This window comes from Calliphora vicina, chromosome 1 (genome assembly GCF_958450345.1).
Source record: "Calliphora vicina chromosome 1, idCalVici1.1, whole genome shotgun sequence".
NCBI classification, from domain to species: Eukaryota; Metazoa; Arthropoda; class Insecta; order Diptera; family Calliphoridae; genus Calliphora; species Calliphora vicina.
The window spans coordinates 19710282-19725724 of record NC_088780.1 but is presented as its reverse complement, the minus strand read 5'-3'; the positions used below and the strand labels follow the sequence as shown (position 1 = coordinate 19725724).

At 31.8% G+C, this 15443-nt stretch overlaps 1 protein-coding gene and 1 pseudogene across 2 annotated transcripts in view; both read right to left on the bottom strand.

Annotated features, from left to right (window-relative positions):
- plx (PTB_TBC1D1_like and TBC domain-containing protein plx) overlaps window positions 1-10278 on the bottom strand; it is a 135979-nt gene extending 125701 nt beyond the window's left edge. Inside the window, exon 1 of one of the 2 annotated variants that reach the window (XM_065501492.1) lies at window positions 9845-10278. In XM_065501492.1, the coding sequence (XP_065357564.1) occupies window positions 9845-9964 (120 nt within the window). In that variant the 5' untranslated portion in view covers window positions 9965-10278. The remainder of the gene's footprint in view (window positions 1-9844) is intronic. The other variant, XM_065501568.1, reaches the window with a different exon arrangement.
- A 4497-nt stretch (window positions 10279-14775) lies between these two features.
- Window positions 14776-14895, bottom strand: LOC135949650 (U2 spliceosomal RNA; annotated as a pseudogene).
- Window positions 14896-15443: the final 548 nt, after the last annotated feature.

Genomic DNA, 15443 nt, shown 5'->3' with positions numbered 1-15443 from the left:
ACAGCGTTGCCAACTTACGATCAATGGTCAACTGAAAGCTTTTATTTAATAATGCCCACAGATATGTTACAGTTTGCTATTACAGCACTGTTATTTGAAAGCATTATGCTACTTTTAAATCAGCCCTTAAAATCGTCATATTTGAATTCAAGTACAATTTCGTAACAATATGGATTCCAAGGCAAAAAGTCGTACACCCAATAATTACTTTCTAAAGTTTATTATAACAAGAAGCTTAAACTGACTACACTCTAGACTACTTAGATCCTCTCTAGTGACAATTGACTTCACGCTAGATTACCTGGGATGTATAAAGTAAGCAATTGACTTAGTTTTGCATTACAAAGAGCAAATACGTGTCAAATCACCCAAAAATATATAAATTAGAGTAATTTGAATTGGAGTAATTATAAATTAGTGAAAATTACTGTGTAAATGGGATACATTGAGTGCCTGCTGGCAAGAGTTTACATTATAAACTCTACTGTGTACTTGAATCTCTAAACCATCCTGTTTCCCTAATTATTACTTCAGATTAATCCCAGATAAGACACTTAGGAAAAGCTGAGTCGAATGACCAAGTAATCAGGCTCCCTTTACCTTCAGAATCCCGCTAACATTTTGGTGAGCCATATTATGAAAATTAATCTGTGATAATGCTACCAAAATTTGATAAATCGTGTGAAGTGATATTGATAAATATGTTTTGAAACAATTTCTTTGAAAGACCCCCCATAATTAAATAAAATCTTTTTATTTCCAAAACAAACATTGGGAAACCCAGAACTAAACAGAACACACATGTAAAGGTCATAAAAGAAAAGGTCTAACATGTTATAAATATTCAACTCCATTTAAATATTAAATTTCCATTACTTTACCATTCATCCATCCACAAATGTCAATTAAAACATCAAAAGACAACTGAATGAAACTTAATAAACAAAAGAAATTAAAATATTTCTCAAATAAATGACAAGAAAATATGTAAAAATTTCAAGAAATTTTGAGTCATTTAACTGCTTGCTGCCATGACCTTTGCTTCACAACTGTTTTACATACGCAAATACATTAAGTTTAATTTGAAATACCAAAAATAAAAGAAACTAAAACTAAACCAATTTACATACAAATTTGTGTAAATTCACAAAAACCGACAGACAGACACAAAAGCAACAAAATGTTTCAAATTAATTTGCTCCTTTTACAAAACCAAACTTGCACGTCTAGTTTAGTTTCCTTCCTTTTGTCCAACCAGTCCAACTGTTTGTTTTGTGTGTGACTTTCTAGGAAACCCTTTACAAACAGTGGCTAACTTGTGGGATTTGTTGCTGTAACTGTGCCCAATAGCTTTGTTTAGCTACTTGCATCTTTGGGGTTTTAAATGTGACACAGCAGGCTGCAATTAGGGAGTTTCAATCACAGTCAATCTAACACACCAAAGCGTCCAATAATTAAAATTGCTAAAGCTTAAGGAAAATAACACACAAAATCAATGTTCAATCTATATTGAGGGGTTTGTAAGGATTTATTTAATGTTATATTGTCTTGCATAAAGAAAATTTTAATTAAGTTTTAGCAGGAAATTTCCAAAAAATTTAATTTATTAATTAATCATTGTAGAGTTTGTTTAGTAACAAACAATTTGCGTTTTATTTATTTTGGACACTTTGAGTTTTAAGCTGTAACAATTTATCGAAGAACTTTGAGGTCATTAACAAAGTTTGTTAGATTTTATTAATATTTTTGTAAAAAAGAAGGGAAATGTGCTGCTAGTTTTTTCGGTATAAAAATTATTATTTAGCAGAAATATGACATCATTGGTTATTTAAATTTTCCTTATATTTTATTGGTTTTTCTATAGTTTACATATTAATGTGAGTGGCATATTAACACTACTTCAATGGAATATTAAGTTTTATATTTGAAATCTATTCAATTGGGTTGGTTAATAAAATTTATGTTGTTGTTTTGATTAAGTTAAGAATCTAAAAGATCGTGGTTGGAAATTGTGTCCTGATTTTAATACATTTTAATTGAATATTACAATTTCCCTCAGAACTCCACGCTACGACATCGATTTGTTTAGAGAGCGAGATTATGCTCTCTAAACCCATGGTAGGCGTTCATATTGTTCAGGTTACGATGATTTTCGCCAAACAACCCGAATGTGAACAAAAGAGCGTAAAAATACACACATTTCATTCATTTGCTTGATGTTGTTGCGAATATTTTATTTTGTACCCAAATTAAATGCCTCTATTTGCCTACCAATGCTCTAAATAAATCGATCGTCCGAATCGAATCCACCGTCCATGGATAGCAATGACTATTTTTGTAAAATTTGCTCACTTGGGTCATTTGTCTAGTGCAATTGCTCGTCTTCCTCTCCATCGTCATGAAAACTCCTGCAATAGTCTTTGAAAACCAGGCCCATCCTATGACACAGAGCTGCAAACACGAAAAAATCGAGACATCAACGTTGTTACTCATCCATCATCTTCAAACCATCCTGTTTCCCTGATAAACATCACAGAATCGAATGAACAAATAATCTGGCTCTCTACCCCCAGCAATGCAACTGCGATAGAGTAAGGCTCTTGCCCTCGTCATCAAAATTCCTACAATAGTCTTTGAAAACAAATACAACTTTCTCCGACAGTCATAGCTATGTGGATTCTTTGTCCAAACTCAACTAAGCAAGTTCATACAGTTTCCGCTGAACCACCAGCTTGAATTGTGTGATTGGAATACCAATAAAATTGTCGATCATCGCCTCATCTAGAATCGACCCGGGTTTAGGAAAAACATCCGCAACCAAGATACAAGTCTATCTTTGTCATGATAAATTCATTGCTGGTCCTTCAAGTCATTAACGTCATCCTAAATCGGTTATTGTGTCAGAAAACATCAATGCTTCGCGGAAGCTGTTTTTACAAGATCGTTATGAGAATTATTAATAAAAAATGCTGACATGTTTGGGCATTAATTTCACCTGAACCAGTTCATATAGTTTCATGCGAGTGAAATACCAACCAAATGATTGATCATTGGCTCATCCAGCATCTACCCCGTTTGGGATAAAATCCTACTTTAGGCTACCTAACTTCTGTACTGCTTTTCAGGTTGGAAATTACTCCCATTAAACGTGCATCCAACTGGCTGAGGTATTATCGAATATCTGGTGATATATGTATATTTACTGACAACGGAATAGCGGGTGTCTTCACAAAATTTAAGTTAACCGAGGAATGCCGGGTATCCCTAAATGAGATAGCGAGACATTCTAGGATAACGCTTATATGGGTCCCTGGACACGATGGAAATCAGGGTAATTGTATAGCAGATGATTTGGCCAAAGGGGGTGCGATGATGAGTGAGGAGGCGATCGACGCCTTTTCTGGTATTTCCCTTGTTAAATGCAAGATGGCTGTTCAGCAGAAACTATATATGAGACTGCACAAAACAGGTGGACTATAACCTTCTTGTGCTACAGAGAGGTCGACTTGACCCGTGTATTATGCCAGCAGGACGAATCTACTTATAGAACACCGTCGTGAGTAAATTAGGCTAATTGCCTCCTTTATAACAGGGCACTGTTTAATCGGGACACATGCTAGAAGATTGGGCCTACGGTAGAATGATTACTGTAGAATCTGTCATAATAAAGAAGAGGAACAGACTGTGTATCACCTTTTCTGCCAATGCCCGGCTCTTACAAACCTGAGGAATTTCCATTCCTATCATGCTTGGACAAGTTATAAAGGATGAATCTTAGACGAATCTACTGCTTCATCCGGGAATCTGGATGGTTTAATTTGGAAATACCCTGCTGTCTACCTCTTGGGTATCACAATGGGATCAGGTTTTAATGGACCCAAGTGAGCTGCTTGAGGAGCAGCAGTCCATGGAACCTAAACTATATGCCCCTATTTAGCAATATCATTCCCAACTAACTTGCGAATCTATCATTGTTTAACTGAATTTAATTGTAGTCCTCGATCGTGGCCGATATTGGTCATCTTAAACCGGTTATTGTGAAGCAAACATGCATCAAAAGTTGCTTATCCAAGATAAGATTGTATAAGACGAAGAATCATTAACAATGCAGTCGATTGTATGGGAAATTCCAAGAAGTAAAATATGTTGGCACAGGTAGGTTATCTTCGCTTATTTCTTTGTCAATGTCAAAGAAGTCTTCACCATTCATGAGTCCATTAATGATGAACTAGCATATTACCCGATACTTCGTTAGCATATATTTTGATATTAAAATAAAAGTATACCGATATACAGTTAAAAAATGTGTTATTTATGTAGCATGAAACATCTTAACATACCAAATTATTTGATTAGCAAACAACGTTTGTACATAATTTTCAAAATATTTAATAGTCCAATTCCATCTGATTTCTATTTAATTTGTCCAGGTCCAGAAAAAGTACCATAAACCCCCACTTTATTTAATGTTCATTGGTGAAGAGTATGCAAAAAGTACCATAAGAATAAAGGAAATGTAGCAAAAGTTTCAGCCTTTAATTCTCACTCACTTATAACCATAAAGCTTCATGTTTCTAGGTCAATATAGAAAATTCAGAAATTATCATTAGAATAAATAAAAAATACCATGAATTATCCGCTTGAATTTTCACTCACTTAGGACCATATACGCTTAATTTAATATTTATATATCCATTATTACAGAAAATTCAAAAAGTACCATTAGAAGAAGTACCATTAGAAAGTACCAAAATGCAGCCACTTGTGGATTCCCACTCACTCCGGTCCATATAATATAAATTTCATGTTTTTAGGTTCATTGGTGAAGAAATTAACAAAAGTACCATTCGAATAAAGTAAAAGTACCAAAAAGTCTACCCCTAGAATTCTCACTCACTTAGGACCATATATGCTTAATTTTATGTTTCTAAGTCCATTGTTATAGAAAATTCAAAAAGTACCATTAGAAGAATAAAAAAGTACCTATACTTCAGTTCTCACATTTTGGTACCTAAATATTGTAACCTATTCCTAACACTAACTTCACTCAGATACATATCAGCTAACTTTAATGTCGATAATAATTTAAAATATTAAAAAAGTACCATTATGAGAAAAGTACCAATTTCCCTTTTCCTCCTTGATCACCCCTCAAGTTTGAAATTAAAAAATATTCCATTTTTCAAAAATTGTTTATGCTACAGACATGTCTCAAATCTAAAATATGTGTTAATGTGCCCAAGAAAAATATGTTTTAAAAAAAGTATCAAACTGTTTACCGGATTTGTCCCAATATACATCCTGGCACTCGAGTTCCAAATAACACCATGTTAGTTAATTTTTGTATGAATCCAGGAGCCAATGTTAAAAAAATTATCAAAATAATTTCAGATAAAATGTATTTTCCGGATTTTATCCGCTTGTTGGTACCTTTTTTATCCCCATTGCGGTGGTAAAATGTTATTCAAATAAAAATCTGCATCGTGGTGGAAGTTCATAATAAAATATTCGTATGTCTATGTCAAATTATAGAAAAACATATTTTATGAAAAAGTACCAAAAATAAACACAATTTTTATCCCTTAAGGGTTCGAATTTCCAAAAAGTACCAAACTTATATTTTTTTATTTTTTGATAAGTAAAGAATACGATTTAAAATTGATTTCTATGTTTATTGGTTTAAAAGATATATAGGGTGCCAAAAAAGTACCAAAATACAGTTTTTACCCGTTTTCCCCCCTAAAAGGTTCGAATTTCCAAAAAGTACGAAACACCTGTCAGCTTATTTTTTAAATGGAGTAACATGCAATTTTAAGTTTTTTTTGTATCTTTATTAATTTTGAAGATATAAGGTTACCGAACTGATACACTGGTCGAACGTGACACAGTTATTCAACTAAGATAGTGTAATGAGAAGTAATAGATTCCAACTTGAACTGTAACTATTAATTATCGGTTCTAAATACAGCAGGTGATTTAACTGATCCGCTTCCATTGTACTTAATATGTCATTAATAGTAGCTTGTCCATTAGCTATTTAAAAATGACACTAATTAATCTGTACTTTTCAAGATCTTAGAAATGGTTTCAAAATGCATGATGGAACTTCAGAGCATAATCTTAATGGATGACATATTTAAGGACCTTGTATTACGAAATTCCTCTCAGGGGGACCTTAAGCAATGTTTTCATTCATGATAATTGCCTTTAATTGTTGCTAGGATGAGTAGAAAAGTTATTTTCAAACTGACTCATCATTACTTTCTTCCAAAATAAATAGTTCTTGCCAATATTGTTGTTTCTCAAAGTATGATTTGTGTTTGTGTTTTTAAACGCATTTATTGATTTGTCCTTGCAGACTTTTAAATGTTTATTTATTTATATTTTCACTTTAACCCCCATTAACACGAAGTCTGGTTATGTTTTAACTAATAGTTATACTGACAGTTTTCATACAAAAATAATTTTAACCGACAGTATAACTATTAGTTAAGGCTTAACCAGACTTCGTGTTAATGGGGGTAAGTGTGACATAAATAGTTAACACGCATTCTCAGACTTAATTAGTACATCCTCAAGGCATGTCCAAACATGACCAGTTGGAATTTTCACAACTATTTAGATTTTTAGAAGAAACAAGTAAAAACAAATATTTATTAAAGACATTTGTTTTTAGTTATTGTATAGGCATGTATGTTATAATACTGTTCTTCAAGTTCAAACTATATATTTCGCTATTCTTCCAAATAACTTTTTCCACTCTGTGTTCTTTCAATTCAATATTTCAATGGGTGCCCTGATAGACTATACGATAGTAAGCTGGACTATCAATCGGATGGTTGTGGGTTCGATTCCCGCCAAAGACTCTGGGTGTATCTGCGGACAATCCAAAAGGCTTTGCAGTTTGTGTTTATTTTTTAAAAGAAGATCTCAAGTTGTTGTTTTAACAGTTCCGCTATAGTTGTAGGTTCTTTTTCCTAAAGAAAGTTCAAATATTTTAATTATTTGTGGCAACGGGAGCTACAGAACTTGTGTCAGCTCTATTGACCTTAACCATAAGTATGTGGGATGCATTGAATTAGCTACATTGTACATTGGGAGCTTTAGATGCAGGGAATAACTTTCACATAGTAGCAGTACATAATACGGATTTATACGGATCTAATTTATTATCATAATAGATCCTGTACGCATGGGTATATCCTATATCCTGTATTTTGTTGTATCTATGCCATCAATTCTTTCACCGCCTTGTGATGCAAGGTTTTCCAAGCATTAACTAAAAACAATCGGACCAGATTGAATTGAATACTTAGGCAGGGTATTAGTATACCAATGCAATAGCTTCGGAAATTCCTCAGGATGTGTCTAGGAAGGAGATCCTGAGCAATTTCAAAGGAGAATTGGTGGATATCGATTAGATGACGTTCTGGATATCAATGCGTTAGATTCGGAACTACATTCTGAAAGTGGAGGTATGTAATCAGCTGACAGGCCATGAGAAATTGTCTACTCAGCAACACATTATCTTGTCCGACTGACTGTATTCTTCTCACCTCACATTCTTTATATCGTTACGAAATTATACTATTAGTTTAAATTTAACGGTTTTAAGCTTTTAATTTAAATCATTGTATATCAGATTTTAGATTTCTTTTGGATTTCTCGTCCATATATGAGAATAAATGCCTGATTTACAAATATAAATTTTTAATGCCCTGATTTATAGTTTGTATGACGACCAAATTCCCTTGCGACAATTTATTAAGAGGAGTTCCAACGATTGGATAAATCATCCTGATATAAGAGCTGCTAGGGAAAATATAGATTTGGCATTTCTGGCAATGTATGAGAATAAGTCGGAACATAAATTAAAGACTTACTGTGTCTTTAGAAATAGGCATAAATCCATCATCCGAAAAATTAGAAGGACATTTTAAACAACTTTTTTTCAAATTATAATCATACTATAACGCTTTTAAAATGGGTTTCCCCATCCTCCAACATTGTCATAAGTGGATATTTGGCAGCACAGTGCTACCAACTTTAACTGTTAAAGCTGTTAACATTAAGGCTGCTGAAAGCTCTAGAGATAGAATATTCTAGTTTCGTCCGTTAGATAATTCATGGAACTTCTAGAAGATGGCACTGTGTATATAAATAGCTACAGCTCAGTTAATATCAGTAAGTTTATTGTGAATCTTTGTTGAGACAACATCAAGCGGATAAATAACACAGGGCAATAAAATTGAAAAAATTTTAGAGGCTTTTTAAACCACTATACAATTTTGATGTATTCTGGTGCCAGTAGTACAAATATGGTCCAAATTTCTTTTTTATAAAATTGCGAATTTTTGTAGATGTTTCTGCACATAATTTATGATAACTCAAAAAGGGTTAGTGCGATATTACTGAAATAAACTTGAAAAAGTTTAAATTTATATAACCTTTAATCTGTTTATATATTGTGTTTTAATCGGCTCAGTAGTTTCGGAGTTATAATAACAAATCCCAATAAAAATTTTTGCTGGAATTCAAGTGTAAAACAAGTTGAATTCCAGTCATACATTCAAGCTTCAAGGGTTGAAATACAGTTGTATTATACTTGATTTCAATAGCATTCTCCAGTGAAAAGGAAACATGAATTCAAGTCGAATATTACAATGTTAATATAGTTGAATTCCAGCCTTGAATTACAGTGAAATACAAATCGAAAATATACTTGAATTAAAGCTTTGAAATATAGTTTAATTCAACCCTTGAATTATAGTTCAATACAAGTCGAAAAATAGTAGAATTCAAGCTTTGATTTTTAACTAGTTCTAAATTCAACAACAAATTTGGTTTTTATTATTTTTATTTTGCAAAACGTATACGTACGTATACATTAAAGTTATTTAAACTGAAATCGGAATAAATTTACATTTAAAAGTATGATTCATTTAAGCTTCACTATTTCTTTTTTAGCATTATCGAAATCTTCTTTAGAAGCCAAATATATGTATGTAGGTTTCATTTCATCTGTAGACATTTTTGGAAATTGTTGGGATTTAGAAGGAGATGTAACATTCTGCGGGAAGTCGGAAAAAATAAAGAATATAATGTTTATCTTTTTCTTTTAATAACATATTTTGATTTTACTTACATATGTATGTTTTGCTAATGGACTTGCTTATGTACTTTAATTTTGCTTATTAACAGTGAACATTTTTATATTAGTTCTTCTGTTTTTAAAATATTTCATTCGTTTTTATTATTTGTTTGACAAGAAAAGAAAAATTTTCAAATAAGTTTGAACGTTTTATAACGTTAAAAATGCTTGAAAGACGGGCTGAAATTCAAGTTGAATTCCAATAAAATTTCCAATACTTGAATTTAATTTTTTAGGGTGCTTATTGGGATTTAAGCAAAATATATATTTTCTAGGTGAAAATAGGAAATTTTTTTTATTTAAAAAAAATAATGAAAAATCGAAAACGTCAGAAATTGTTCAGGTTTATTGCTTTATCACAAACCCACATATAATAGCAACAAAATGTGATATCGATCATAAAAATCAATTGATTATTTTCGAATATATTCACAATTAAGTGAATTCACTCATTCGAAAGTTTTTCGAAATACCATTAAAATAACTATTGCTTCGGAAACTCAAAAAAAACGTAAACAAAAAAATACTCAAAATAGTCACACATAATAATGTTTTTGTTTTCTAATAGTTTTTTTTACTAATAAATTTTCACCACTTAAGCTTTTGACAACTGAGTTAGGTCTATGACAACATATGTATGTAGATCGGAAGATCTATGTATTGAACATTAAAATTTAATTAAAAGTGTCTTACCTTTGAATAACTCTCCGTTGATCTAATATCATTAATAGTCCAGGGCAACATGGCGGCCGAGTAGCGCGGATCAACCGAGGCACTGCCGCGATAAGTTAACGAAACCAAACGGGTTTTCATTTTGACGAAATTATTCTCTTAACAGCGGAAACTTAAACAACCCAAATATGAGAGCACCGAAACAATGTATAATAATTTAACAATAATTTAATGATTTAATAACAAATATTTAACACTAAAACATGGTGACAAAGAAGTTTAATAAACATTGGCTTAAAGTTTTCTCTTTAGTAAAATTTTTATTTTAAATCAATATTTCAAAAAGGCGTCTAAGAGACGCGTTTTAATAGTTAGCGTTTTGATTATGATTATTTTTGCTATTTCTTGCTATTTATTATGTTTTTTTTTTTGTCTATTATTATGTTTTTTTTGCTAAAATAAAGCATGCAACTAACTCTTTTTATTTGTTGTTTTTTGTAGCTCTTTTTGAACGTAAATACGGAGAATTAATGAAGTTTTATGAGTCAGAAGGGACAATAATAACAGAGTATGGAAACGTGGTACGTAAAGGAGCCAATGGAGGTCATTTAAGTTGTTGTTTTAGAGCATTATTTGTTTTTATAGGGGGTGTTTGCAGCGTCGGTCGGCTCTTTAAACAATAAAAAAAAGCACTCTGTTAAGGAATTTAGCACAAAAACACGACCGCAACGGCGACAACGACTATAACACGACAACGACGTTAACAGTTATGAGAACGGCGACAATGATGATGACGGCGATAACGTTAAATAAGGTATGAATGGATGGATGGTTGGCTGGTTGGATTATAGTATTTTGTTATTAAATAATAACACGCAACTTAACAGGGATAACACTATTTTTTATGATTTATTTTTATAACTATTTTTGGTATGTTTTTTTTATTTTAAAATAATTGTGGTAAAATATTTTATTTTTTTAGATTTCTAATGTAAATTTATTGATTTTTCTATTTTTTTTTGTTGGTTAAAAATGGCAGAGGGGGAAAGAATCTTCTTTTTTTTTTTTGTTCTGATTAGTTTCCGTTTTTAGTTTTTTTTTTTTGCTGCTTTTGTTGTCCTCTTTTGTTGTATTTGTTTCTAGTTGGATAGTCAGTCAGTTGTACAGGACGAGACACATTTTTTCACTGTCTGTGCCACATAAACCACCCCTTAGAGAAAGAAAAAAGATTCACCTTAAAATTGTTAAAATACCGTGTATGTTAGTTTGCTTTTCGTAAACGAATTTCTAGTATTTAAAGGAATGTTTAAGTTTTCTTCCTTACTATCACTACAAATTCTCTTTGTTATTCGATTTATTTTATATATTATTGATTAATTTCCTTTAATGTATTTATTTAAATTCTTATAAGTATTTAGAATTTTTTATAATAATTAATTAACTGCCGTTTAACGTTTTTTTTAGCAACCGTCTTCACTGAATAACCAAAAATTACTAAAGGATTTTTAATTTCGCACTTCACTAAACAAAAATATCTACTCTCTTTTTCTTAAGCACTCACTCACTCACTCTCTTTTTTGTCCACACTCTTTTTCTTATTTTTTGTAGCAATTATTCTTATAAGTTTATTTTTTATTTTAATAAATTTCATAAAGCTTTTTAATTTCACACTTTACTTTTCCCGTAATAATAACTTAAATTAGCATTTCATTATATGTATTTTATAACAGAAAAATAAATCTTTATTTATTTTCCAATTTTTCACATAGTACTTGTAATTTATTGCACTTGTTTTCATATGACGCGCAAACTCAACAACAATAATAATACTACTAAACTTCTAAAGTGTGTTTGTTTGTTCAATTGTCAGCTTGTTTATTATTTCTAGTGTCAATTTTAACACTGTGTTTTAGTTTAATGTGGCCACTTGCTGTAAATGCATTTTAGTACCAAACCAAGTGGTAGCTTTGTGTATAAACTGACACTTATTAATGGTTATTGTGATTGACATACATATCATTGTGATTGTGTTGTATATTTCAGTTAAGGTTTGTGTATTGGCTAAGTACTATGAGAAAGGTGCTTGAATATACACAACAGGGTGGCTCAGTAATGTTTTTAATGGAAGTTTTTAGGAATAAAACCACCCAGTAAACAAATATACAAGTAATTTACTGGTAAGATAATACAAACATGAAGAAATAATAAAAATACAAAATATTATTATAAGAAATTTGTGAAATATTTATAATTTATAATAAAACAGGTGAAAATGATTTTATTGTAAATGACAATATAGAACTTTTTTAACATATCGATTTTATTGAAATCATTTGCTAAAAATAAAAACAACAAAAGAAATTTATTCGACTGTGCCGAATCTTATATACCCTTCACCATACTATACTTTAAGAAAAAGATTGTAAACGATTTTTGTAGAACAAAACTTTTTTTGGTGAAAATTTTGTTTAATAAGAAAAATAAATAAATTTGTTGGTTAAAAAAAATTTCGGGTTAAAAATATTGGGATTTATAATATATGGCGTATATTTGGAAAGGGGTTTTTGTATTTAATAAACTTATATCTCATTTTGAAGAGTACATATCTGCCATTTATTATCGCTTAGTTATTATAGTGTAAACAACAAAGTTTTTTTGATTCGAAAATGACGAATTTTGTGCCAAAAAAGCGTCATATGCGGTAAGTTTTGCTTTACTTCTTTAATTTTAAATAAACAAGTAAGAGAGCTATATTCGGCTGTGCCGAATCTTATATACCCTTCACCAAATTATATTTCAAAATAAAATTTTAAATATTTTTAGGTAAACAAAATTTATTTTTTTTGCACTTTTTTCATTTTTTGGAAATTGTTTCGAATTGTTTTTTTAAATTTAAAATTTTTTTTTTTTTTAAATTAAAAACATTTTTTTTTTAATTTTTTTAATATTTAGCGAGAAAAAACTTTTGGTGAAAAAAAAATCGGGTTAAAAAATATTTTTTTACGATTTTGACCCATTGTAGGTCAAACTTACTATGGCTTTATATACGTCATTGCAAAGGTCTTTGAAATATCATTAGATATCCATATTGTCTATATTAATGACTTCGTAATCCAGATATAGGTCAAAATATAGGTAAAAAATCGAGGTTGTCCTGGTTTTTTCCTTATATCTCAGCCATTTGTAGACCGATTTTGCTGATTTTAAATAGCAAACTTCTCGAAAGCATATCTGACAGAATTATTGAAGATTTGGATCCCGAAGATATCTGGGGTCTTCAGAAAACTGTTTTCAACAGACAGACGGATATGGCTTAATCGACTCCGCTATCTATAAGGAATATATGTACTTTATAGGGCCGGTTTGCACAAAACATCTTTAGTCGAGATAAGAAAATATCTTAGTTTTTTTATAACTTACTTTTCAAAACGCTCCGTTTACACTAATCTGCTTCTTCTTACAAATATTAGTTTCTGAGATATCATGAAAAACAAATCAACTTATTTGAAGTTATTGTTGATTTGTTTTTAACAAAACAATTTAATTCGCTAAAACTGTTGAATTTATCGATAATTATTTATCCTTTGTATAATTCTTTGAGACAAATAATAAAGTTCTTCAAGGACAAATAATAAAATTTTGATTGATAAATTCAACAGTTTTTGCGCTCTCCTGAAAAATTTTAAAATTCCACTTAAGTTGTTTTGTCGAAAGTTCACAGATATATACCCTGCTATAAAAATGCCGCTGATCCATACCGACTGCTCACCACAGCTTATGGTGAATGTGTTTCATCGGTTTCAAGGTGCGAGAGATGTTTAGTGCGGTTCAGAAGTTGGTGATTTTGACACGGAAGACAAAGATCGCCGCCTTGTTCAGCCAAAAAAGTTAAAAGAACAATAATTGGAGGCTTTTCTCCATGAAGATTGTTGTCAAACTCAACAAGAGCATGCAAAATCATTAGGAGCTATTCAATCATTACTTGCGATGAAAAATGGATCTATTACGATAACCCGAAGCGTAAGAGAGCGTAAGTGAAGCTCGGGCCACCCAGCCGAATCGACACCAAAGCTAAATATACAGCAAAAGGGCTGCTGAAATCTCAGGGTACCTGTAACGAACGCGACTGATTCGTCTGAAGCGAGTATTGGCCGAAAAACGGCCTGAATAAGCGGTTAGACATGAAACCGTAATATTCCAGAATGATAACGCTAGACCACATGTTGCAATACCTGTTGAAAACTATTTAGAAAGAAGTGGTTGGGAAGTTTTGCCTTACCCACCTTATAGTCCAGACCTTGCCCCGTCCGACTACTATTTGTTTAGATCGATGTAGAACGCTCTCCCTGGGATATGCTTCATTTCAGAAAAGAGAATCCGAAATTGGCTTGATTCGTTCTTGTTCTCAAAAGATGAGCAGTTGGGCTTGGGCGCGGAATTCATTTGTTGCCAGAAAGATGGGCTAACAATTGCCAATACTTTGAATAAGTTTATGTTGTACAAATATTTCAAAATAAAAGACAAAAATTAAAAAAAAAACCTAATTTTTAAGGATTAATTTTCCCAATTTTGACCCATTGTCGGTCCAAATACTTCGTTGCAAAGGTCTTTTAAATGTATGTCATAAGTAATCCAGATATAGATTATATTTAATCCATTTGCTGCGCGATCTTCCCGAATTTAAATAGCAACGGAACTATAGCGGATATAATGATGTATTAAACATGTATGTAGATTATTTGGGGACTACGGAATGTTGATTTCAACAGACAGACGGACATGCTAGTAACAGTTGTGCCAAAATGCTAGATTTGCCTAAGCAGCAGAACAGAATTGGACCCATAGATTGTTTGATTAGATCATTGAATTTTTTAAGATGCTATTTTAAGTCAAATGTCTATGCCGAGAAGCCTACCCATGCATTAAAGGAGGAAATTCGTCACATTTATGGAATATGGTCATGGAAAATTTCAGTTAAACATTTGTTATTCTTCGATGGAGGATCTATCAAATGCTAAGCTGGTAAGAACAGATACTATACTTTGGTCTTAGCCATAGGGCCGAGATGCTATTGGATTTAATAATATTTCAAGTTGAGCTTCAATCATAGGTCATTATGTAGTCTAGATTGAGCTTCAATTTGTTTGATCTTCAATCGCTGCTCCTGATGTGAATTGAAGTCCAGTGTGAGCTTCAGTCGTAGGTCTCTAAGTAGTCTACGTTGAGCTTTAACCTCTGTTCCTTAAGTTAAGCTTCAAGCAATGTCAAGATTGAGCCTTAATCCTAGGTGCTTTTGTAGTCTAGATTGATCTTCAATCGGTGAGCTTCAATTGTGTTCTTGGTTGATCTTGAATCGCTAGTCCTGGTACAATGTAGGTTCAACGTCAATTGAAGTCCAGGGAGAGCTCCAAGTAGTCAACGTTGAACTTCAATCGTTGTCCTATATATATATAGTCTAACTTAACTTAAGGTTGAGCTTTATTCATAGTTGCTTATGTAGTCTAGGTTGAGCTTCAATCATGGCCTTGGTTGATCTTCAATCGCTAGTCCCGGAGTAATCTAGCTTGAACGTCAATTGAAGTCTAGGGTGAGGTCTCCAAGTAGTCTACGTTGAGCTTTA